The sequence below is a fragment of the Strix uralensis genome, chromosome 1, assembly GCF_047716275.1.
Source record: "Strix uralensis isolate ZFMK-TIS-50842 chromosome 1, bStrUra1, whole genome shotgun sequence".
In the NCBI taxonomy this organism is placed as follows: Eukaryota; Metazoa; Chordata; class Aves; order Strigiformes; family Strigidae; genus Strix; species Strix uralensis.
In genome coordinates, this window is record NC_133972.1 from 83,914,017 (window position 1) to 83,939,399 (window position 25,383).

Below are 25,383 nucleotides of genomic sequence, written 5' to 3' on the forward strand. Positions count from 1 at the left end.
GCCAGAAACAGCTGTACAAGAGCATCAGAAGAGCTCCTCTCTTATGGGAGTATGAAGTAAATACAACTGGATCTACGCTGTGCACTTTCTCCTTCTGCATGGCCTTGAAGAGAGCAGATGGATAAAAGCAAGGCCTGGCTAGCAGGATGTTTCAGGGTGTTGTGGGTGGTATCAGTTAGAAGAGGCTCCGCCCGGCCAGGCGTGGGACCCAGGGGCTGTTTGGAGGCCTGGTGCTAGCAGCCTGGGAGTCCTTCGGCACCTCCACCCCACTCTGCACAAGCCCTTCCAGAGCTATTTCTGAGTCAGTCTGGAGTGATTTGGGCTTAAAAACTTCTGGCCTGCCAGAACAATTAATTCAGCCCACAGACTATTCCCTGCTGACCCCTTTCCTAAGGATCCCTAAGACACAGGCAACGTGAATGTGGCGGGGCCATGAATCATGGTGGGCTGCAGCTTCTTCCAAGAGCCTATGCCTTTGGCTGTATGAGATGAGGAGAAGTCTTTCCCTCACAGCAGCCTTCACTGCGTTCATCCCACTGCTTGGCTGGCTGCTCTGCACCTAGTTCAGGGATGGAAGACAAAATGTTTGACCTGCAAAGGCCCATTTTAACAGCAGAAGTCCCTGGTGTCTGGTCTACACAGACCAGTGCAGAGTTAGGAGGCCTTCAGAGATATTCAGCCATGTCAGCTCAGCAGAGCGTGGGACTAATTGGCCCTGTTAACCATGGGGAGCTAATCAGCCCTTGTGCGCCCCTATACTAACACAGCCATGGTGTAGGCGGTCCTGGAGAGAGCTCACTCACGGCAGCTTGAGCCTTTGTGTGGTGGACACAGACATGAAGAGTCGTCTCTGCTTCCCCCATTTAGCAGAGCTGAGCAACAGCGAGCTCAACAGCACTGCTGTCTGTGCCAAGTTTTTGTGCTCCTGATGACACAATCAAGTCTAAAACGAAGATGAGTCGGTTTCTTCCGGTACTTGTTTTAGCTAAAATTCAGCTCACAGTGCAAGTCTGGAGTCATTTCAGATGAAACAGTATGTTAAATAATATGTCTGGCCCTTGTTCCAAAGCTGGGAATTGCATGAAAACAAATATTAATTTCTTTAATCAATAGAGATATCAAGAACTGAAAAGCTAGGTACAGAGATGAATGAAGACTAATGAGGTCTCATTTGGCAGCAGTCACTAGTTATGCCATTGCTGTGGGAGGAAGGCAAGCACATCTTGCTGTCAGTCACACAGGGATAAATCAGGAGGAGGTCTTTAAAAGCCCATGGATTCATTTTGATTTATACTGGTGTGACTGAGGACACTGTTTAGCTCTATGGGGTTGTAGAACGATAAATACAAGTCCAAAATGTGGTTATGTGATTTATTTTTTTTTCTGCAGATGGATAGTTTGGAAGGAAAGAAGGAGCTCTGATCATGTAAACACAAGCAATGAAATCTGTAGGAATTGTTTTCTGACATCCTTTCTTAGTTCTTAATTTTTCATATCTACCTATACGTCATCTGCACTCATCATAGCAGTATCTGATATTCTAGGCATGTAAAATCTTAATTGTATTGTTCAAACACTTAAGCACACTAACTCTCCCCCTCCCCACTTCTTCCAGATTTATCACCTTGGTGTAGACTAGAAGCAAACTTGATGCTGACCATAACCCTTTGAATAACAGGGTCAGTACTTTAAACAACTCAGTCTTTAAAAACAGTCAGAAAACAGAAAAGGAGGATGGTTATAGTGAGGCAGATTGTGATGGCAGACATCACTGGTCTGATTTACCTCAGCTTCTTCCTCAAGGAGCTACAGAAAAGTGAATGCAAAATACCAGCAAGTGGATGGGGTGAACTTAGGGATCCATTTTGCACATATCTGTACTGATGTGTGGGTTCTTGGGGTATAAGGGATCCAAAAGTAGGACCTTCTTGGATGGATTTAATGAGCTGTCCCTGTGCCCTTCTAAATCTGAAAGAACTTCTCTGTAGTCCACAGAACTAACCTGCGGTCAAGCTGTGGTAATCAGGAAGATACTCTGACCCTAGAGATTTACAGAAAACAAGAATTGAAATGTCTGTTTTCAAGAGAAAATGACTATTTAATTTGATTGTGAATTTCAGCTTCCAGCTGACTTGATCACAGACAGAAGCATGATCACAAACCCTTTCTTTCCTAATCCTCATATGTCAATATAACCTTGCTTTGCCTTGGCATTGTAGGAGTCCCTGGAAATATCACTGCAGATTTTCTAACACTACCTCAATTACAGATGATGATTGATGCAGCAGATCTCTTTGAAACAGGCAAATATATTGACAGCCCCTTGAAACAGAAATTCTTCTCAAATGAAGGTGACACTGGTCAAAAGCTCTTGGGAGCAGAAGTGAAATGAATATGGATAAATTCACTGCCAGAAATAAGGTAAAGGCACTTAGGGAAACGGTCCACAGATACACAGATGTATACACTCTGCCAGATAACCTCCTGGTGCGGGTCTTACCTTCCCAACGTAGAGAGGGTCAGTTCCAGTGTACTCCTCCAGAACAAAGAACTGGTTCCACACCCAGCTCCGCTTCATACGCTGATGCAGCTTGTCTGACAGGTTGTCTTCTTGCCCTTCAGTGAGGGACCTGGCACTTCCTGACAGCACAGTTGTAGTAAGGTCCATCAGTCCCAAAAAATACAAGGAGACTCCAAGTCCAAGCAAGTTCTTTGCATTGCTCATTCTACCTGAAGTCCACATCCGTATACTAGGGCTGACTTAAAAGTCAAAACACAGTATCTTATGTCCCTTGAGAAGAAAGTAGGTCCCGTGTGTAGTCCTTTGAAATGTCCAAGAAAGATCCTGGTTCTGAGAATGGCAGTCTCCTGTAAAATTAAAGGAAATTTATAGAAGGATATTTTCTCCCCAAGGTAAAAGAGTTTCCTCAATAGGCAAATATGCTATAAAATATTTAACTTCTATATAAAAACATAATATCAGAATGCACAGCTTCTGAAATTAGGAATACTATTACCATATAAACTGCAGAACTGAAGCTTTAGACACAAGAATTGTCAGGGTTTAGTCAATAAGTAAGAGTTCTCTACGTTGCTAACTTGGCTGTAGTGTTGCTTCATGGTAATGATTGGCCTAAGTTAAGTGCATACTTTTTAGAAATATATTGATGACCAGAAATCCTTAGAGAATATTTGAAAACAGTTCACTCTGGAAAATTATAATAGCTGGTGAACACTTTTTGGCAACTGTCTTTCTCTTTCTTTTTGGAAACTATGTCATTGACATTACAGGCACGTGCATGCACACATGTCCACATAAATACAGATATTACTGCTCTATTGCAAACCTTGAATATAATTTCTAGCAGATCCAGGTTATTTCTAGTTTTAATTATTTTTTCAACCTCCCTGTTGCTTGAATTCAGGTTTTACACTCTGCTGCCTCCTCTCTGAGGAGCTGATTGCTGCTACAAATGCAACATTTCTAGAATTTGAATGGTCAGTTAATCATTTTATAACCCACAAAAGGTTTCACAGTGCTGATGGTCACATGTTATTGTGTGATATGTCCAAGCAAGTCAGGCTAACACATTTTTTCCTCCAAAAGCCTGAAAGACCTGTTTAGGCAGAGGAATGCTGACCTCTATCAAAGGACACTTTCTCATCAGTCTAGGATCTTTTGTTGTCATTAAGTCATTCCAGTTGGTGACCTCACTCCAGGCTACGGATCTTAGCAAACCTTTCCTTCACCATTTCGCTGAGTTTAATGATGTGGTGCTGCACTTACCCTGTCAAAACACTCCATACATCCTCTGTGGGCCTAGTATTTTTGCTGTTCTTTTTAAGAGCTCTTCTTTCTCTTTTCAGGACAAAGAGACTCATTAGAAAAGGTGTATGGGGCTCTAAGGCTTAAGGAAGTAGGTCACACTTCATTTTACTGCTGTTCTATACTTAAGTCTTTAGGCTTAATTAATTGTTTTATCCTGTGGAAATAAAATGTAGAAGGAGATGTCTCATATTTCTAAGTGAAATATTTGAAAGATTTCAAAATCATAAAAAATATTTTAAAGATTTGCATGATAATATTTTGAAGTGAAGACTGAGACAATGCAATGTTTTCAACAGAGAAGAGAGTGTTCGAAAATTCCTCAGCATCCAACTGGTACAACTGGAGGACTGGGTACCATTTAAAAATCCACAGAAACAGAAATTCAGAACTGAATCCAAAAGTTGGCTGAAATCTGAAAAAGGTGGCTTAATTCTGGAATAGATGTCCGGTAGAGGAGAAGTAAAGACAAAATAACAATCTATTTTAGACTAATTTCTACACAAAATAATGTTTCCAAGCATAAAGCCCAGAAGGAATATGACCACACAGTGCTGTTAGTCTATACAGTTGTGAAGTGTAACAAATAACCAACAGGTCCTTTACCTTGAAAAGTTTACAACCTAATGCTCAACAGATACAACAAAGAAGGGTCAAACTGTAAGCACAAAACACGTTAAACCTCTTCTAAGCAGACCAATGTACAGAACTGCTGATTGTTTAGATGTTTACTACGTAATGTTCTAGGGCTTACTGTCTGCAAAGCCAAAGAATGAGGGTTTATCAAAGTGGTACAAGCCCAGAAGGACCACAGTAATCTCTGTGTGTCTTCATGTAGAAGCTGGCAGCTGTTTGTGAGAGACAGGGACGAGGCTCAGCTTGCTGGATACCCACAGTCAAAGGAATTCAAGAGCTGTGTGTGCAGTGCTTGCCTCTCTCTATCCTGTGAGTCCTTAGCTCCCAGTAGCCAATATACATTTACACTGGGGAAAGGAGGCTGAAGTCCTCTTCACAGAATGGGTACCGAATCACAGAACTGTCTAGGTTGGAAAGGACCTTGAAGATCATCTAGTCCAACTGTTAACCTAACACTGACAGTTCTCAACTACACCATATCCCTCAGCGCTATGTCAACCCAACTCTTAAACACCTCCAGGGATGGGGACTTTACCACCTCCCTGGGCAGCCCATTCCAACGCCTAACAACCCGTTCTGTAAAGAAATGCTTCCTAATATCCAGTCTAAACCTTCCCTGGCGCAACTTGAGGCCATTACCTCTTGTTCTATCACTTATTACTTGGTTAAAGAGACTCATCCCCAGCTCTCTGCAACCTCCTTTCAGGTACCTGTAGAGGGCGATGAGGTCTCCCCCTCAGCCTCCTCTTCTCCAGACTAAACAGCCCCAGTTCCCTCAGCGGCTCCTCGTAGGACATGTGCTCCAGACCCTTCACCAGCTTCGTTGCCCTTCTCTGGACACGCTCGAGTAATTCAATGTCCTTTTTGTAGTGAGGGGCTCAAAACCAAACACAGTAATTGAGGTGTGGCCTCACCAGTGCCAAGTACAGGGGTAAGATCACTTCCCTGTCCCTGCTGGCCACGCTATTTCTGATACAAGCCAGGATGCCATTGGCCTTCTTGGCCACCTGGGCACACTGCTGGCTCATGTTCAGCTGGCTGTCGATCAACACCCCCAGGTCCCTCTCTGACCGGCAGCTCTCCAGCCACTCCTCCCCAAGGTACGTCCACCTTGCTCTTGGCATATTGTCAACAGCAGGTTTTTCTCAGCAAAGTCAGGGGGATGTTATTGACAACCCATGTTTTGCTGGTGAGTAAATGTGGGGAAGGGCCTCCCACCACCCCTGAACATGATTTGAGGGAACCCAGCACTGCCTGTGCTGTGCAACAGGAAGGGAAATTGGAGGCAGGCTATGATCCAGCAGCTAAGATCCTGCCTGGAGTTTTTACTTTAAGAAATTCCATCTACTCTACAAGTCAATTACATTTTTGTTCAGGTGACAAAAGAGGTGATACAACATGATGGACCAATTCCTGTGGCAACCAGAATTGTGTTTTTAGGTGAACTCCCAAACCATGAATTCAAAACTAACGGTGCCAGATGTCTCTAAGGTCAGCCAACAAAGATCAACAGTGCTCAGGCAAGGTAGTATCAAGACATGGTTAAATAAACTTGCAGAGTTACCAGTATACCTGTAATGTGGCTATAGCAAAAGAAATCTGATCATCAGGATGCTTTTTCCGCACATGTGCATTGTATCAGCAAAGTAAGTAGAAGCGGTGAAATAAAGGTCAAGAGTAGGGACACAAATGCTTCAGGCTCTCTGTGATAAAAGCTTTTGTTATTTGAATGTCACTCAGCATCACAGTGAGGTTCCATGAGGAACCTTTCTTGAAAACAGTGTGCAGCTCAGCAGCCCCCAAGAGCAACATCCCTAAGAGCATTTTCTATTCCCAATGCAATCTTGTTCTGGGTTATAGTAACTATCAGGAAACTTGCCATTAAGCAATGTAAAGTCTTGTAAAAGGATGTTCCTTCCCTGAGTACCAGTAATTTCTCCATTAAATGCCAGCCCACGGTGACACGATCATATATTGTTGTAGGAATGGAAGAAAGCACTAGTGTTGACCCGTCGCACACTTTTTTTTTTTTTTTTTTGTTAATACCAGAGTTTGTGGTGTCTCATGCCTTTCCAAAATTATGAGCAAGCAGGCTCAAACTCATCAGATTTTGCTTCTTGCCTAAAGGCAAATCACTATTATTAATAACAGTATTTAATCAAGAATGGTTCCTCTATTTCTGAGGCTGAAGGAGAATGAGATTTTTTTTTTCTGTCTCAGGTCCTCAACTTGTACTAAAAGAACAAAAAAGACCTTTTCTAACTTCTGGCCTGAGGTGCTGCTGATCTCTCTGGGGCTCTTTTCCTGCAACTTCACCAACCTGAGGTGTGTACTATTGGCCTCTGGATCTGCAAGGCCTACTGGTCAGGCAAAGTCTTTCTCAGCAGTGTAACAGGCACTCAGGTACATTTAGGGTTTGAATTGTGTGGTAGCACAAGTGATGGCTAAGCTACAGTTAAGGTCATGGATAACAGTCTTTCAGAGGACTCATGCAGATGATTTCTTGCCCCTGCTTTTGTGATTAATATTTGATTATCAGCTCAGTTGTTTAGATTATTTTCTCTGCTCTTGCTTTGCAAACATTACTGAAAATCATTCTTCTTGTCACTCAACAGTTACAAATAAGGCTTTTGGCTTCATAAAGACCTGTGAAGTTCTGATTGAACTCCATGCAACTGGTGGTCTATACGTGGTACAAAGGAACTACCTAATTGTTCTACACAAAAGGGTCACAATAATGCACTTTCCACCAATGCAAATATAAATTTATCTTTTAGCCCATATTTATGAATGAAAGTAGGCATATCCCAAGTGTGAGCTACTCTTCATGCTCCAATTTTAAAGACCCCCCCAATACATGTTTATACTGTAATTAAACTATTCTTAATTTAATATCTATTTCTGGGCAAAGATGAAAAGGAAAAAAAATATCTGCCAGAACCAACTTCTAGCATTTCTTGCAAGTGACCCATTTATCTTGTTAATTCTGAAGAGAACAGCATTTCTAAGGAAAGAATAAAACTATTAGTAGTTTGGATGACCATATGGGCATCCAGAGAGTTCCACTGGGATTGAAATGTATTGTGCTCAATACATATTTACATAAACACCAAAGATTTTAGAGTCAAAAAGCTCAGACTTGAAAAGGTTTATACACACATTTAGTGTATTCATCATGTCGAGAAAGTGGTCTCCCAGACAGTCAGTAGACTTTTTGCATTCATAAAATTAATCACATGCTTGTATCTTTTATGCCTGGTCCTTCCAATGGATTTTGCTGTGTGGACCCAGCACTCGTGTAGAATGCTACAGACCTTAGTGGATCCCATGCAGCCACATCACCCGAGTGGAGGCAATTCATTTGACATATTAGACTGAGAAACTTTTAAACTCCCTCCTCCACCTTCTCTGTACATAAATACACAAATACATGTGATATTTCTAATATAGATATGTAAATGTTTCTTAGCAGCACATATACTGCACTAGGAATATGTTAATGGAAATTTATTTCTGTGTGTAACGACATATTTAAAGATTCTATTTTGCCAAAAGAAACCAAACAACTCAGTAATGACCACAGCAGGAAGAAATTAAATTTGAGTGAAAAGAATTGTCTAAGTGAGCTATTTACTTTGTTCCTTGAATTTCTTGTGATATTTTAAACCCAAGGTAGGGGTGTGAGTATTGTGCAGTTTTTTACCCCCCATTAAATGGATTATTCTTTTATGTTTTCACAGATCACTTCTTAGGTTTCCCGTACGCTCAGTTGCTCACAGCTTTGTCATAAAATGCCTTTGCAATAGCCCCACAGGAACGCCAGTCAGTAAGAAAGTGTAGGCTGTGTTCTGCATGAGGCAGACCACATGCAATAGGTGCCTAACACCAGCCTCCAGGGATGGAGGCTCCACTGAGCCAGGATCTAAAATCTCTTAAGCAATTTATCCAATACTTGTCTCATTTTAGAAATTCTAATGCTTGCAGTAACTAAGTTAGGTACCTCTAAACAGGCTGTTTGATTATAGTCCTAAATGGTTTTGTACTACTTCCAGAACTTTATATGTTTTATCTCTGGCCCATGCCAGTCCTACTGTCATTACCAATGTTATACTTACTGGACAAGTTTACATTAAAAGGAAAAATCTAGAGGCACTTGTTACTTTTCTTGAAAGTAGACTAGGTCTGAACATTTATTTTTATTTTTACTTCATTTTATCGAGATCTTCATAAATACAATGAAACTTGACAACATACCATATGGTGCATAAACATTAACTCAGAATACCATCCATTGTCATAAAATTACTTCTACAGACCAGTCAACAATCTCTCCTGGGACACATCAGTGAACTCATTTTGCTCAAGATCTGAAGTCCTTCAAAGCTACAGAGTACCTGCAGAGCAAAAAATCCCACAGAATGACAGAGGGAGTCCCATCGTATAAATCCCAGCCCTATGATTATAGACGCATAAAAAGATCAAACAGAATGAAACACACACAACCAGAAAGTAAACAATTCTGAATAAAATGATGCTGATAACTTACATCAGGGGGGATCTGATCCCCAGCTTTTACTCAGTGTGAGTTACTATAAATACTACTGAAAAAGAGCAGGACAGAAGTACAAGAGGGTTTCAAAAGCTCCATGCTGGTCTAACTATGCTGAAGTCAGCCTCAACAGGAACCAAGTGAGGCATTGCAAATGCACTGGAAAATCCAAATAAGTGCCAAATAAAACAACCCCTCTTCAATCAAGGATGTGCAAAAATATGTAATACATATGAAAATCATACTAATTAATCTGTCATTATTAAGGAAAAATTCTTTTTTTAGTTCTCATGGTCTTCTGGCTACTTTTGTCACGCTGTCAAGAAAAACCCTATACAAGTGACTCTAAATTGTGACTTGATGTTCATGCAAACTGTGATAACTCTCTCAAGCACATATCTTATTTAAAAAACACAAAGTCCCTCCTCTCCCCCAAACCATGCCTTTCTTGTTTGCTTTGCAGCTGTACCAGGAGCCTTTGCTCAGACCTGTCTCAAGGCTCCCAAGCAGTATAGGTAAAATCTGTAGTTTCCTGACAAGAATGAGAGGGCTGGATGGGAAGGGTGGAACTTCCTGTGCTATAAAAAAGGAAGAAGGAGAAGGATGGGTCAGGTGTGGGGTGAAAAGCTGGTGCCTGTCAGATCCAGGGTTTCTGCGACGGAAATGAGGAGATGGTGAATACTGCTGTGACCACCTAAGCTCTGCAAGCTGAGAGGCCAGCAGGTATAAAGCTCAGGGATGCAGCCTGCTGCCCTAAGCTGTGGAGTACTTATGCCCTGAACAGGACCTATCCAGAACTGTTAGAATCCTCTTTGAGAAAAATGTACTAATGACTTCCCTCTATTTTTCATTTTCTTCCTTCTGGCCATGTCTCTCCTCTCTTACAGATCCTGAGCAGATGCCTTGCCTCATCTGCCATCCCCTGCAACAGAATAAAACCTGTTCCTGTTGCACACCTGGAACGCATTTTGAACCTGACATCCCTGTCTGTGCTGCATGGTGGCTACGATAGCAAATCATGTTTTTTAGCTACAAATCATTGCATTTTAGGTATGCTAGGCCCCAGAACATGACATATTTCCATGCAGCAGTGAAAACTGAACTCTTTCTTATCCCATGACTGCTGGATAGATGATAAGGGATGCTCTGAGACCCCTTAAATGCCAAAGATGGAAAAAGTGTTATCTCCTATCTGGAGACAGGTATGAGAAGCAGCCATCCGCCTGAAGCAGATAGAGGCAATATTTCTTCCCATGCATGAAGATCAAAAATAATAGTGAACACAACTTCCTAGTTTTGTTATGACTGTGTTCCTGGTTAACTAGGCATTTCATACAGCATTTTGACAGATTAGAAATGGACCCAAACCAACCCATTTCTAAAAGCAGCTGTTGAAGATAAAGAAGTGAATGGGCAATTTCTTTTTCCAACCAGAAAACAATATTTGGCCTTCTCTCATAATAATTGTATGCACCCACTGGCACATAGTATTTTCTTGGTTGTTTTTTTTTTGTTAAAATTGTGTCTGTATTCATAGAAAAAGGATTATCTTTAACCGACAAAATAGCTGTAGGTGCTCTAAGAGGTGAAAATCCTCTAATTCGTATTTCCTGAGTCTGACATTGCTTCAGCTGTACAACATTGGCATCTGTACCTTGTCTTGACCTCACTGATTGCCTTGTCTGTGGATGAAGACATGCTACTAACCAACAGGATGAACATTTTCAAGCCAACTTCAAGCTGCTGTCTATGAAATCAAGCCAGCAAAAGAAACAGAAGCCTTACAGCCTCTTTCTCTATCTGAACTGTTAGAGTCTACCTTGCTCTTATCACCTAGCTTCAAAGTGTTTCTAGAAATACAGAATATGAGTGCCTAGCCTTCACAGGACACTTTCAAGCTGAAAGAATAAAGTAAGAAGGAATAAAGATGTACTGACCTCATTTTTCCCAGAACTGTTCTAATACAGCAAGAATAAGGTTCGTAAAACCTGAAAAACAACCTCAGATGCTTTGCACGCCAGCCTCTAGATTTTGGTCTTCAAACTCAATTGTTGCAGTCTCCACAGGAAGTGTATGTGAGACATTATCTAATTTTCCTCTATAAATGTGACATGCACTAACAATACCACTCACGAAGAGGACTCTATCATCTGTTTTCCATCTTCTTCATAATCCACTGCTGGGACATGTTCTCAGCTTTCCTAGTCCCTCCCATGTCAGAAGGCGAGTATCCTAGATGAAGCAGTTCCTCTGCCTGGATTTCTTGATGGCTAAGAAGTACTAGGACTTACTAGAATAGAAAAGATTTCTTAGGCTTCTTCTTGCTGGCAGACTCTTGGCTTGGTAGTTTGTTACAGATGAATTGTTCAGAGGGGACTCCAAAACCCTGTGATCGGTTTATGCACTGAAGCGTAAGTTTTGATTTCTTCCTTTCGACTGAAGAATCATTCTGTCTCTTTAAAAAATGTAGCAGTACAAATATCACCTTCAACTTCTCCCAGATTTTCAGCCTTTTACTACATCTTCTATTTTTAAATTTGGGGGAGCATGAAGAATAGGATGGATCCATTTTTACTTCATCAACTTACCTTGATCTCAGCCAAAAGCCTGATTTAGTGCCCAGGGAAAACTGATGGGATAGATATTATCTTATGTCTTCTCTCAAGCCATATAACCTATATTTTGAAATCTCTTGCCAAATTAATCAGTCCACACAGAATTTACCCTCAGGTACTTCAGAAACAGCTAAAGCAATAGCCAAAACATTAGTGATTATCTTCATGCGATTATAGAAGATGAGTGAGTTCCTAGAGGACTGGCAGAGGAAAACCATTATACCTATATTTAAAGGGGGAGGGGGCAGTGGGGAAGAGGAACCAGTGAATTATAGAGCCTTCATTCCAACTTCAATATGTGGAAAGTTACTGGAACAAACAACCAATTTTTCAGCATCTAGGGGATAATGAGGTACTAAGGAATAATCAACATTGTGAAGAACAATTTGGCAACAAAACAGCCTGATTTTTCCTCTCTTTGGTGAGGTAGCTGGCCTAGCAGATGCGAGATGAGAAAAATGAAATATATCTTGACTTTTGTAAACTTTTGCACAACTCCACAACTCATTGTCAAAGGCAACGTAGGGCAATATGGCCCAGGTGAAATGAGAGTAAGACAGGCTGGAAAACAACTCAAAGAACCACTATCAGTAGCTCGGCGTCAAACTGGGAGTCAACATCAAGTGGTCCTGCAGGATTTTTCTTCATGACTATTCAATGTTTATGCTAACAGTTTGGATGATGCAGTACAGTTACAAAATGTGAGGATGATATCAGGCTGGGAGACGCTGTAAGCATTTGTGAAAATGGGGTTAGAATCCAAAATGATCTTGATAAATTGGAGAAATGGTAGGAAATCAATACCAGAAAATTCAATAAGGACAAGTGGAAAGCACAAGCCTTGGAACGGCAAAATCAAATGTCCGGGCATAGACATGTGAATAATGGCCTAGGAGTCAGCATTGTAGGAAAGGAGCTGACCATGAACTGAATAGGAGCCAACAGTTTGATACATGGGTTGTTGCAAAGGAGGAAAATGCCACTTTGTGCTGTGTCAACAGGATGTTGGGCAAGTTGCTCATGTCGTATATGTGAAGCACTTTTACTGGCATCCTCAGCACAGAAAGGCAGCGCGTCACAGCTTAAAAGAGGTCCGGACAGACTCCCAAACAGCTGCCAGGAAGACAGCAAGAAATTTGAGCAGAAGTCTGGAAAAACAGGACATGTGAGAAGGTTAAAAAATTGTATTTGCTGAGTCTGGAAAAACGAGATTTGGGGAGAGCATAAAAGCAGATTTTAAAAAAGTGTAATACATACTAACAGGTATAATAGGAAGAGTGGTGATCTACTTTTCTTCTTAGTTTCCAGGGACAGGTGAAGGTGCAATAAACCTAATTTGAAGCAAGAGGAATTTAGGTTAAAAGCAAATCAAACCTCTAAGGATAAAGTGGGTGAAATATTGGAACAGATGACTGATAGAAACTGTGAAATCTTATTTTTCTTAGCTTTTAAGAAAAGGCTAGAGTAGTCTATTGGAAGTTGTTTAGGTGACCTCCGATCTTGTATGAGAAGCAAAAGACAGAAGGAATTTAGTAAGTCCTACATTTCTATAACCCTGAAATGCATATAAAATCACATCTTATAATGTAAACCAAAAGGTTTGAGTATTCATTATGTCTAGTCTTCCTCTATCATTTCTTTGGGTCTTTTCATCTGTTCTCCTCATCCGTTAGGCTGAATCCACACGTGCTGTGAATTGCCTCTAGTGTGTAAGTACTCAAATAAATGAGTCAGTTTTACTAAGTGTTAGAGAGAAACCTTATCAGACATGGACAGTATTTTTAAGCTTATGTGAACATACCAAATGAACCCTAGAATGATCAGTGCTTCTCAGGATAATTAGGAAAAAACATGAGGAAAAAACAGATGCTTTTCTTGGTCATCATAAGAAATTGGCCTTATAAGAAAGAGATGATCAGAAGGTGCTTGGCTGTCATTGCCGTACTGTGGGGCTAACTGGGAATAAAGCATATGCTCCAGCTGCACTGTGATTGCCCTTGGGGGTCCCCACTTCTATAACAGCAATAATTTCATGACAGGTAAATCAGATCCAGAGCCTTGTATCCTTAAATGGCTTTCTTTTAGATTATCCCTTCAAGAAGGAGGTTGTACCCTTGATCCCAACATAAGGACTTTTATGGTGCAAACTACTCTGTAATCTCCCTAACCACACTGAACTGTCACCTTGCTTCATAAAATGACCATCAAATGATGTTCAATTGATTCTGAAGGGGTTTCTGTTTCTGCATGTGCTAATTGATACTATATTAAAGTCTAAGGTAGCATAAAAAATGCTAACTAGGCCAAATTCCCTGCAGCTTTGTAAAAGACCATTATTCCTCATTGCCTTTCAAATCCCTGTATGAGAAGATAAGGATTACCTACCCACTTTTCTCATTGATTCCTGCCTCAGAGTATAGGTTCACAGTCCATGTATTGAAGCAAAAAAACCCCCAACAACTGACCATTCCTATTAAGTGCAACATACTTTCAATAAAAAAAAGTTTGAAAAAAAAGTGACTCTCCATCATAGCTTGCTGTACAACATCATGGGGCACATTAAGACACTCCTCTTTGCATTAGTCACTTAAGATAAAAAAGAGACCGTAGCTATTTCTGCCTTTTAAAAATTGATCGACACTTACTGTAAGAGTAGAAGTGTTCTTTTTCATGTCCTATAAACTCACTTTTCTGTTTGTCTAAATCCACTGAAAGCTGGCATTGATTCTCTCATTTTTGGCCTATGCAGTCTTATAGCAGTGCTATACATTATTGCATTTGATCTTGGATTTGCCATGTTTCAATGTGAAGCGCAGTGTTTCAATGTGCGTAAGACCAAATTTTCCAAAAAAATCTTCTGTCCTAGTGTGTTTTGTACAGATTTTGCACAGGGCCAATCTTACTTGCTTTGCTCATTCACACCTTCCGGTTGATTTCAGAAATAATATTCAGGTGTGCAGAGCCATGAAGATATGACCTCCAGTTCTGCAGAGGCACATAAAAGACACATAAAAGAATTACAACACCTAACTATATACTTTGTAGGTACAAATGTAACTTTGGCATTCAGATGGCAGAGTTAAATGCCTCTATTATATCATTTGTGCCCATTAGGCTATTAATTGTCTCATTAGCAACAATGAATAACTGCAGGCACAGAGTATGTCTGAAGAAACTAAAATTTTATTCAGATACTATTTATATTACTGTGACATTCCTTGGGATGAAGTGCAATATAAATTCATAGTATTACCTGTCAAAAATCTATCACCTCTTCTCCAGCCACTAGAATATCTTTCCTTCAAGAAATATTTTTCCTGCCAATCACATGATAATAAGAAAAATACAGCTTAAATTAAATTTTCTACTTTTTAATGTCAGAATGATCTCCACTTGCATAATATAAGGGGACTGGGTTTCTTAATATTTCACTCACGTAAAATAAAATAGTATAATATAATGTAATATACTATACTATAAAGTGATATAATATAATGCAATAAAATATGACACATATGGAAAGCACAGTGTCCATTTTCCCTAGAAGATCTGACATGCTCATGAATATGCATTTGATAATACCAGGAAGGGCAAACCCAACACACATGCAGCTCACATCCACAAGTCCTTGGACAGCTCTACGGCAGGGGGATATGAGGCACCTTTAAGTTCACAGTTTGAGATGCACTGAAGAAATGATCAGATTTGGTTAAAGTCAGTTGCTGCTAATTTCTAGTTAAGTATTGAAGGCAGAGTAATAAACCAGTGAATGTGACTGACTCAGGAAGTCTCAGCAAACAGTTGCATTTTCAAGAGGATTTAAATAGGCAAGTGGCATCTTGCAAAACTCATATAGGGAGAGCACTGGAGGCTGCTGGAGTGACAGAGAGATGTGGAGGGCTGCGCTGTCCCGGTTCTGCACAGAGGCAGCTTCAAGCACCGTCAGCCAGGGCTGGAACAAGGTCTTCCTCTCGTGCCCACTACAGCTGCTCTGCCCGCCTGCATCTCCCACCTGCCCCAGCTGGCAGAGACGGTACCTGGGGTCCCAGCTTTAAGAAGTGCCTACAAATGGCCGTGGGCAATCAGTGGATGCCTGGGTTACACCCTTCTCTAGCCATTTTGAAATGGAGATGAAAGATCCTCCTGTGGCTGCCCTGGGCAGAAGCTGGGCGCCCTGAGGAGTTTGTACACTTAAAGTCCGGGCAGAGGAAAGCCTTCCTCTCCAGAAGCTGCCCCAAGGGTTTCGGGTCCCTAGCTGCTCTGGCCTGGGGAGGTCTCACAGCCCGCCTTCGATAGTGCCACCCCACTATGTGGAAAACATAGCTGGCTGGGAAGTTGAAGGGATGGTCCCAATGGAGCAGCAAAATAATCACTGCTCCTTGTGCTGTGTCAGAGGCAGGAGGAGGGAAGCAAGAATTTCCCTGTGTGCAGGAGCCAGACTGCTTTGCTTGCAGAGGGTTTTAAGAGGCATTCACCTGTCTGCAGCTTTTGTTAAAAGATGCAGGCATTCCTTCTTTAATGATAATCCCTATATACCATTAATTTCAGAGGGTGGATTCTGTAGCAGTAGTTCCTAGTCATTTTGCTATAAAGAAAAACTGAATAAACTAGAAAAATGTGAACAGTGAATTGGAAAAAAAGTATGTCAAAGACAATAAAACTTTTGATTTCTGGTTTAACATTCATTCAGTATTTCAAGAAAAACTATAATGCCTGTCCGACCTAATTAGCATGAGCTTCATTCACCGTAACTCTTCTTTCTCTTCAAAGAAACACATATATTGTTATATATCCCCCATTTTGTTTTCCCACAAGGCACATTTCAAAACACCATGTGCTGTTTCTGGTGCAATACCGTATCACTCTGATTATATTGTACATAATAAGATATGCCCTAAGATAAAGCACTGCACAGATATTTATTTAGAATGACACCCTTGATGTTGTGTGCACTAAAGAAATTTTTAAATTCTATTGAAACAAAAGTGAAATTCTGTGTTATTGTAATCAATCTTGATCCATTGTAGAAGTCTGGGGTCTGCACAAGTGCCATTCTAATCTACTTCCAAATATAAGCTTCTAACTAGACAGTCAAGACACGCAGATTAGCTCTTTGAACAGGAATTTTCTGAAAGCACAAATAGAAACGTATGTGCCTAATGCCTATTTTACAAATCAACTTTTCAATTAGAAGAGATTTACTACTTGTTTAAGAATAACACGTCCATGTCACTGTCACTCTCAAGTAATGCATGGGTTTAAACTTACAGCCTCCTTGAACAGACTTTGAGGATCAAATAATGGAATTATTCCTGAGCCTTTATATGGATAGGAATGACTGCAACAGACAGCTACCTAATATTTCTGAAGCACTGTTTCAGACAGCTTGTCCACATCTTAGAGAACATAGCATATTCGTTTCCTACCAACACAAAAATACGCTTTCTAAATCTTTCCTGTTTTTGAACAATCCACTGTATTCAGTGAGAAGCAACAGAGAAAATATACTTTACACCACCAAGAAATATAAATAGTAGTGTTACAACATACCTTTCACTATGTTTGCACTTCTCTGTTCTCCTGTCATTTGCTACAGCAGCTCAGTTTACATACTGCCTTTCTCTTGTGTGCTTCTAGGCAGTATGTGCAACAGGCGCTTCAGCAGCTCTGACCTCTTTTTAACACAACCCGCTCTAAAAAAGAAGTTTAATTTGTATTATAGTATGCAGCAACTTTCAGGAAAAAGAAAAGACATAATCTCAAACCAATCAGAACACTCTTTGTCTGATGATCTGGACTCTGTCTCAACTGATGCACCAATATGTGAATGGGACCAGTAATCCACGAGGTGAGGTATACAGACGCCATTCACTAGAAGGGATGCCGGGAGAACATAAGCTACATGGGTGGATGGTGGAAACAATAGCAAGCATTTCATGTTGAGGTGGCTGGGAATGAATAATGCATGTGTTGGGGAAACAGTTGCCCCATTCTGGTGTGGAGAGGGTGGAAAGAGTGGGCGTGGGAGGGAGGTACTTTCCTGATCAAGTTAGCATTTCTAATTAAAATCATCGTCTGTATAGATCCAGAAGACATCGTATGACGAGAAAACATTGTGCAACTATCCAAGGGGGAACCAGTCACCATTACATGGACCCACAAAAAAAAGCAGCTCAGCTGCAAAAATAATATTTATGTAGGCAAGCAGGCAGGCAGACTTTCACAAATGAAACCAAAGGACCAAGAGAAATGTTAGCAGGCTACATGTTCTTTTGATCTGGTATTGTTTAGATATGCCATCTAAATGAATGCTTCATCTCAGCTGAACCACCCTTTCAAATTATTGTTAATTAAGTAATAATCCCTGAGAAATCTGTCATAACCAACAGTTAGGAACTGGTTTATTATGTTTGCCCCAGGCTATTAATGCTCAAACATAATAGCCACTAATTGCAATAAGAACTAATTTCCCGGGAATTACACATGCATTTTCTACCTATCTGGTGGCAGAGTTTTTGTTTTTAAACTTTGTTTTTTAACTTGTCTAACTAGAGCACTGGTCAGTCAGAAAAACTATTCTCTAATTATCTGGCATAGAAATCACCATTAACAAAAAGAAAGCTGATTTTTGTTAGCTTTGTACATTATTAAATTTTTGTTGCAGACAACAACATCAGAGGTTATAATTCTTATAAACAATGCATCAGCTCCAAACTCAGCAAAGCTAGCAAAAGCATTTCCAATCAATGCGGTGAGCTTTGGATCAGTCCCGACAGTTTACTTAAAAACAAGGAAGGGGTCTGTTGTTTTCTAAGTTTACATTACGGCTCTTATTCTGTAACATGTTATTAACGTAATGAGAAATCATTTCTGGGATGTCAATGACCAAACTTTGACATTTGTTCCTGTCAGCTGTTTTCAGTGTAGACAAGTTAGGTGGCCATAAGTATCATTATTAAGCATTGTTAAAGGGATAAATTGAGAAAATTAATCCAGAGGCAGGGAAAAAGAATCTACCTGGAATTTAAAGTGATTTGCTCCACAAACACTTCTTCTCTCGGCTCAGGAGCAGAGTATGAGGAAAAAGCCTTAAAGAATAGCTGCCATTGTCATTGCATTTTAAAAGCATCCACATGACAATTTAAAAAGAACTGCCATTTCAGCTGTTTCTTAAATAACCTCTTTCTTCCTCCATAATCATGTAATATATTTCTTTCACCTTTTGACTAGCACTTTGTTTTTTTTAATAAACTTACACACTCATTTTGCAGGAAATTATATTTTAAAATGCTTCTCAGAGGTGTTTTATCCTAACAGTTTCATTTGGGTTGAAATAATGTTGAATCCTGATTTACAGAATAGAGGGAGAGGAAGAGAGGGAGAGAAAGAGGAAAAAACCCAAAGCTTAGCTTGTACCCCAGCTCTAAAGTACACTTATCTTCAATTCGCATTTCCAAATCAATCTTACAGTAACCTTTATCTATAATAACAGAATAATTCTGATACTTCTAAAACACATACAGCAGCAGCGTAGTTATCTGCTGGACTAGATAGTAAAAAAAGTTTCCTCCCCCTCTCCTCCCCAGTGCAGTTTGTTTTCAAGTCTTCAATGGCAGTTCTCACTTGATAGTTTTTATTCTTTTTTTTTTTTTTTAGGTCCTTGTCTCTCTTTTTTCCCCATTAAAATGCGAATGGGCTGGTACCTCAGCCAATATGTCTATACATGCCTGAATAGACTTGCAGAAAAGCGGGGTCTCCTTTTGTCTGGGCCCGTATGGCTGTATGTCATTCCACACCAATAGGCAAGGGCTCCTCTCTCTGTGGGAGATTTCCAATAATTGCCAGAACAAATTAAACTGGGGCTTATCTGTTCCTCTCTCTTTTCAGCCTGAAAATGGAGGAACAAGACCAATTTTAACTGGTGACAATGCAGCGTAGAAATAGATTGGACACAGCTTGTGTGAAGTCATGTTGTAGACAGCAGTGGCAGGACACTGCTTTGAGGAGTGAGGTGATGTTGTGCTACATGGACTTGGCCAATCCTTCTGATCTGACAAAGACTAAAAAATGAGTTGGGAGGTTAAGAGCAGTCCATCTAGTCACCATTGTCACAGGCAAAGACAAATAAAGGCATATTTCTGATCATACTGGAGTGGACTGGGCAGCCCAGAAAAGTGGAGTGGACTGCAGTGTGTAAAAAGGATAGACATGGCATATTTTGAAAAATAGAAATGAAGTGTACAATTAATTTCAGATATCCCACACACACATACACAGCTCCTTCCTCCTCCTCGTCCCCCACCATTACACGCTGTGCCTTAGTTTATGGGCAAGCATCACAAAGTACAGTCTTAACACTTGACAGAGCAATGGGGAGAGTTCTGCCCTGTCTCTGCAGTGCGTATTTGGCAGTCTGGGGCTGAAAAGGGTATTAAGAGATAATGTAGTTATCAAACACATATTTTCTATAGCAAAGAGCTGTCATCTTCCTTTGCAGATGAGATAAAGTGAGTTCAAAGTGGTTTCTCCAGGCAAAGACAGACTCATAACCAAGCAAAGGAAATGAATTCTTTGACAGTGTCTGCCAGACAGAAGTGTGAACCATCAGATTTGAAAGGGACCCTTAATTCTTGGGGCTGCTGAATGCCAATGAGAAATATTAGGATCTTCTCTTGACCAACATGATTACTGCTATCAAACGAGAATATATCAAACACCTCAACATACTGTTGTCAGTCAAGCTCTAAAAAGCCATAATTCACTGTAAACTATCATCTCAACTACCACTCTGCCTCAGTCAGGCTCTTCCAGCCCCCCAGTCAGGGAGAAACTAATAGTGAAAAGAAGTCCAGCAGTACTTAGTGCTGTCAGCTTTCCTTCTCTTTTTCTCTCAAGCTCTCATGTTCCTGCTCCACGTCAGAAAACCAAGAAGGAAGTTGTGATACAGTCATTAATGAAGGCCAGAGGATGTAACTTCAGCTTACTGGAACTGGATGAAACATCCATTGGTAAGGTCATCCTTGTGTCCTATCACGGGATGCCAGAGAGAAGAGATCACCACTTCCCTCTGCACTCCCCTCACGAAGAAGTTGTAGACAACAATGAGGTCACACCCCAGTCTCCTCTTCTCTAAGCTGAACAAACCCAGTACCCTTAGCCACTCCTCATAAACCATGCCCTCTAGTCCTTTTACTTTCTTTGTTGTCCTCCTGTGGGCATAGTCTAATAGTTTTCTATCCCTATATTGTGGCTCCCAGAACTGCACACCGCACTGGAGGTGAGGCCATGCCAATGTCGAGGTGTAGAATATTTGGTGTAGAACTTGGGACAAATGTTTGCCTACCACAATAAAGTACTAGGATCTTGCTTTTGTCTTTTGTACAGATGAGTTCATTTTAATATCACACACAAAAAGCAAAAACATAGTAAAAGAGATGAAAACATTGGGGAAAAAACAGATGCATCAATAAAAAGTAAAATGCAAAGTCACATTTTCAATTTGTAATGTCAATCCTGAGAACACCCCTTTGACCCTAATAACTTCTGTAACTTGTGAATCTTAAACAAGCAATTGTGTTTCTTAAATAGCCCATAACTAAACTAATTACCTAAAGAGATGGTATAATTTCAGATCATTTTTACATGTCTCTGGAGGAAGCTATGCAAAATTCATAATAGGTTCATTTTCCATTAGGTACTCAAGAAAAAAATTAGCAAAGTGCAAGTTTTACAGTGTGATCTTCAGTTCTAAAAATTGTGAACAGTCAGCAAAACTGGAATGGCAAATCCATTCTGAATTGACTTTTTTATCATAAGCCCGTGAATTCAACTTTTTCAGAAGCATGCACTTCAGAGACTCTGCAGTATTTTAGTCCCATACATTCTCATTACTATCTATTCTTTTTGATCGGGGCAGATATGGGCTAGTCACCATCCAATGGACAAATGCTCACATTTGAAAGGGGTATTTTTAGAGCCCAGACAGAACTCAGCTTCTCTGTTTCCAACTTGAAAACACAGCAAAGTCAATAAAGCCTACATTCCTGCAAAGAAAACACGATCGATTTCAGTCATTATTTATAGTCTAGAAACCTTCCTTACTTAGGAGAAGTCAGTAAAGGAGATTCCATGTCTATAAAATGGGCTAGATTGTCATTGGTCTTAATTAGTGCCATGCTGGAGAAATATGAATATGGAATAAAATTGTCCTTTCTTTTAATAAAAAGGCAAATGCAAAAATAGAAAATAAACTTTTGCAGAAAGATAAAAGATAGAAGAGTAATTGCATGTCAGGATGAAGTTACAGATGACCTCTGAAGTGAATTGCCAACACAAAGCGAAGAAGAGGCAGCGCTCACGGGAGGAATTAGCACCCGTCTGCCTGCCCACTGGTGACCTCTCTTCAGAGCCTCGGGAAGAGAGGACTGACTTTGCTCGTCAAACCAACCGCTTCAAAAAGCATGGGGTGCCTTGCCAACTGGCCTTGTGTCTGGGCAGAGAACAAAACTTTCCCAAACCAGTCACGGCAGAATTGATGTCTGTTAGTCCTTTATTGTCTCACTGTGGCTGTTGTTACAGGCTTAAAAAGCCTTGCTGTATTCATAGTGAGTGCAGCAGTAGCCAAAATCAGGTTTGTGCCGGTGGGGCCGTGGCTGCCCTGCTGCTCCCCATCCTTGGAGGTGGACAGTCCTACTGGAGGGCTGCCTGGCTTTCCTCCATCCTGGCAGTCCTGGGAGGAGGCATGGGGTGCCCCTGCAAGAAGGCAGCATTGCCAGCCATGCCAGAGGAGATGAGGGAGAGAAGAGCCAGTGTCTGGCTCACTACTTTCCCCCTTTCCCTTGTTACTGATGGCCCAGATAATTTCTTGCACAGTCTCTCCCTTCAAAAACTGGACGCAACAGCGAATGCACAGGTAAAGGGGCCTCCATTTGGATTGGAGCAGGGGATCCTGACTGGATGGAGAGCCCCAACCTTCAGTGCAAGAGCGGGTGATGCCTAATAGTGGCAGCTCTCCTGCTCTCGTGACTGTGCCGCTTGTCTCAGTCAGCTGCTCCATTCAACTACTTAATTTATCAGCACTTTGGGCTGCCCTCGGTTGCAAATGAATCCAAAATCTCTTTCCCGTCTGCAGCTCTAAATTAATTATTTTTGAACATCAGGGCAAAGAGGCTTGGCTTTCTCTTGATAGGACAACCTAATCCCCTCTCCCGTCTGTTGAGGACCACCTGTTTTGCTGTTTGATGTACTGAGGCAGAAATGACACCCGGTTGATCTCGACAGCCGTTGTGGCCGCCAACCTCATGCTCAGAGCACCGAGATCTCTGAAGACCTGCAGTTGCTCAGGTTTTCTCTTCATATATTTGAAACAATTTTTTTCCTGATTCAGCAAACCTACAGTGTCCAGATAGAAACAGACCCCTTCCTAGATGCATCCTGCAATAGCTTTTAAGCACTCATGTCACTCTGCATTATGATTCCCAGGGCTTTTAAAAGCTAGGGAAGGGCTGGAAAATGTCGTGAGTGGGAAATCCCTGAGGAATGCCCACTTGCCACAGATACTTCTTGCTAATTCTGCAGCTGGCATGTTCTTTCTTCTGAACAGGACATTAAAATAAGCTCTTGCTTACATGAGGCTATTAAAAGATGCAGTAGTTCTTCCAACAAGGGCAGTGGTGTAGTCTTCTGTGTCCTTTCCAAATTCCAATTCAGTTAATTACTTGTGTAAGGCACTGTGCAAAGCTCCATCACTAGATGCTTGATTCCTGCTAATACTTTCTGCCTAACTACATTCCCTCTGTTGTTTCATCTGTGTGTAGCAGTCATCTTCAGTTCCTACGCTGGACTATTTGAGAGTATACATCCTCTTTCACTGCTGCTCTATTTTATTCCAGATGTGATCTGGGGAAAAATGAAATGATTCTTGCACATATAAAATCCATAAAGATGAAAGGTGTTGTAACTATATGTTAATTATTCATCACTAGTACTATTACACATACTAATGTTTTCCTCAAATTATAGTGTACCCCACTGAGCCATAAACATGTTAAAGAGCTGTAGTTTTTCATATAAATTTGGCACTGAACTCAAATGAATTTCACCAAAGATGTAGGATCAAGATCAGATTTTTTGAATATAAAATCCCTTCCTCACCTAGGGATGAGTTTAGAGAAGGAGGCAACAAAGAGTTCAAAAATATGCACTGTTGATAGCTTACAGTGCGCCATGAAGTCTTTGTATCAGATAGAGCACAATTCAAAGCCAGCCATAAAGCACATCACCATATGCACAGCAAGGAAACTGAGATCTCTACTGAGCACAGAACTGCTTAACACTGGCTTCACAATTACCCTGTAGGCTGTCCAGCCTGATTAACTACTGACGTCAACAAAAATAGTGGCTGAAAATTCCTGCAGCTAGATATATTTTTGCCCTATAAAGCTGTTTTGGGTCTAAATACAAAGATCTCTGCAGAACTGTGGGAAACAATCAACTACCAGCAGTAACACTTAATAGCTCTGTTCAATGTAAACTGTGCACTTAGGAGTGATCATGGTATAATTATAGAAAAATGCATTAACAAATAAAGCTTTAAAGAAAAAAAGTACTCAAAATCAGATAGTAAGCTGGAAATGATGTTGTGAATCTCAGGTAAATTTAATAAAAACAGCAGTAATTTTAAATAGGAATAGCAATAAAAAAGCACTGGTATTAGGTTATGAATGTGTTGGTGAGCGTTCTGCTGTTGTGTTGCTTTTTCTAAATTCTACCAACAGAAGCTATTAAAAAGAAATAAGATTAAGTTGTAAAAAAGAGTCTTCTGCAGTGGTAATCACAACAGACTAAATGACTGCCTGTTCCCAGTTTCAAATGGGAGGCAGCTAGGAGCTTTCCACTCAATAAAGGGGTATTAATGCTGGAATTTTCTTTCCTTGCAAGCCTGACAAAGCCCAAGATTGAAGTGAAACGATGGACTACAGGCTGTGAGCAGCGAGGTGAGAAAGGGTGTTGGATGCGATCCTGTTGCTAGATGGAAATGTGTGTGTGTGTATGCATGTGTATGGTTGCGTACCTAGATGTACATGGGTATATATCTTTAGCTACCCTAACATCTTTGTATCCAAGAGAAAACAGCAGTTTCCCAAACACACGTGGCAGAAAAGGCAGAGCAGGAAGATGCTGCTGGCCAGTGGGGAAGCCTTACCTATAGTACCCTGCATAAATCCAATACTTACCTTGCTGATCTTTTCATTAATGGTGACTGGAAAACACAATGACTGCAAGCGGGAGATGAGTGTGGTAAGTTCAAAACCATTTTATGTTTTGGATGTGGCACTGCATTAACATGAAGAAAATCAGAGGAGTTCGTGCTCAATTATTTAGATTTGTCTCATCTGCCCAGACTGAAGAACTATGCAGGGTCGCAGAGCTGTTATCTCATGTCTTTGACGTCAACAGATGACAGGATTTTTGTTACACAGGAAAATTGTACATATGTACATCTTCTGGGGTTTGATGACTACACAGCCTGCCTGCACTCTCCAGCAGTACATGAAATATGCAGCTCATGTCAGCTTCTCAAAAGGCACATCCCTGGCACTTCTTGTGAGCTCCAGTCTCATCAGGAGGTAAGATGCTATACATCATTAGATCAGCACCAATCAGCCACCTATTACTGGTGCAGGAGAAAGGCCCATTCAACAAGCGTTCCCAGCAAAGAATAATCACTAATAATGAACAACGCACTAATTTCTACA

The 25,383-nt window shown here is 40.7% G+C and overlaps 1 protein-coding gene across 3 annotated transcripts in view; it reads right to left on the reverse strand.

Annotated features, from left to right (window-relative positions):
- The window catches only part of CDH20 (cadherin 20), a 294,400-nt gene that overhangs the window by 34,584 nt on the left and 234,433 nt on the right, over nucleotides 1–25,383 (reverse strand). For 2 of the 3 annotated variants that reach the window (XM_074873764.1, XM_074873749.1), the window contains one exon: nucleotides 2,501–2,868. In XM_074873764.1, coding sequence (XP_074729865.1) covers nucleotides 2,501–2,743 — 243 coding nt within the window. In that variant the 5' untranslated portion in view covers nucleotides 2,744–2,868. Of the gene's footprint in view, nucleotides 1–2,500; nucleotides 2,869–17,176; nucleotides 17,320–25,383 lie in introns of all 3 variants that reach the window. The other variant, XM_074873758.1, reaches the window with a different exon arrangement.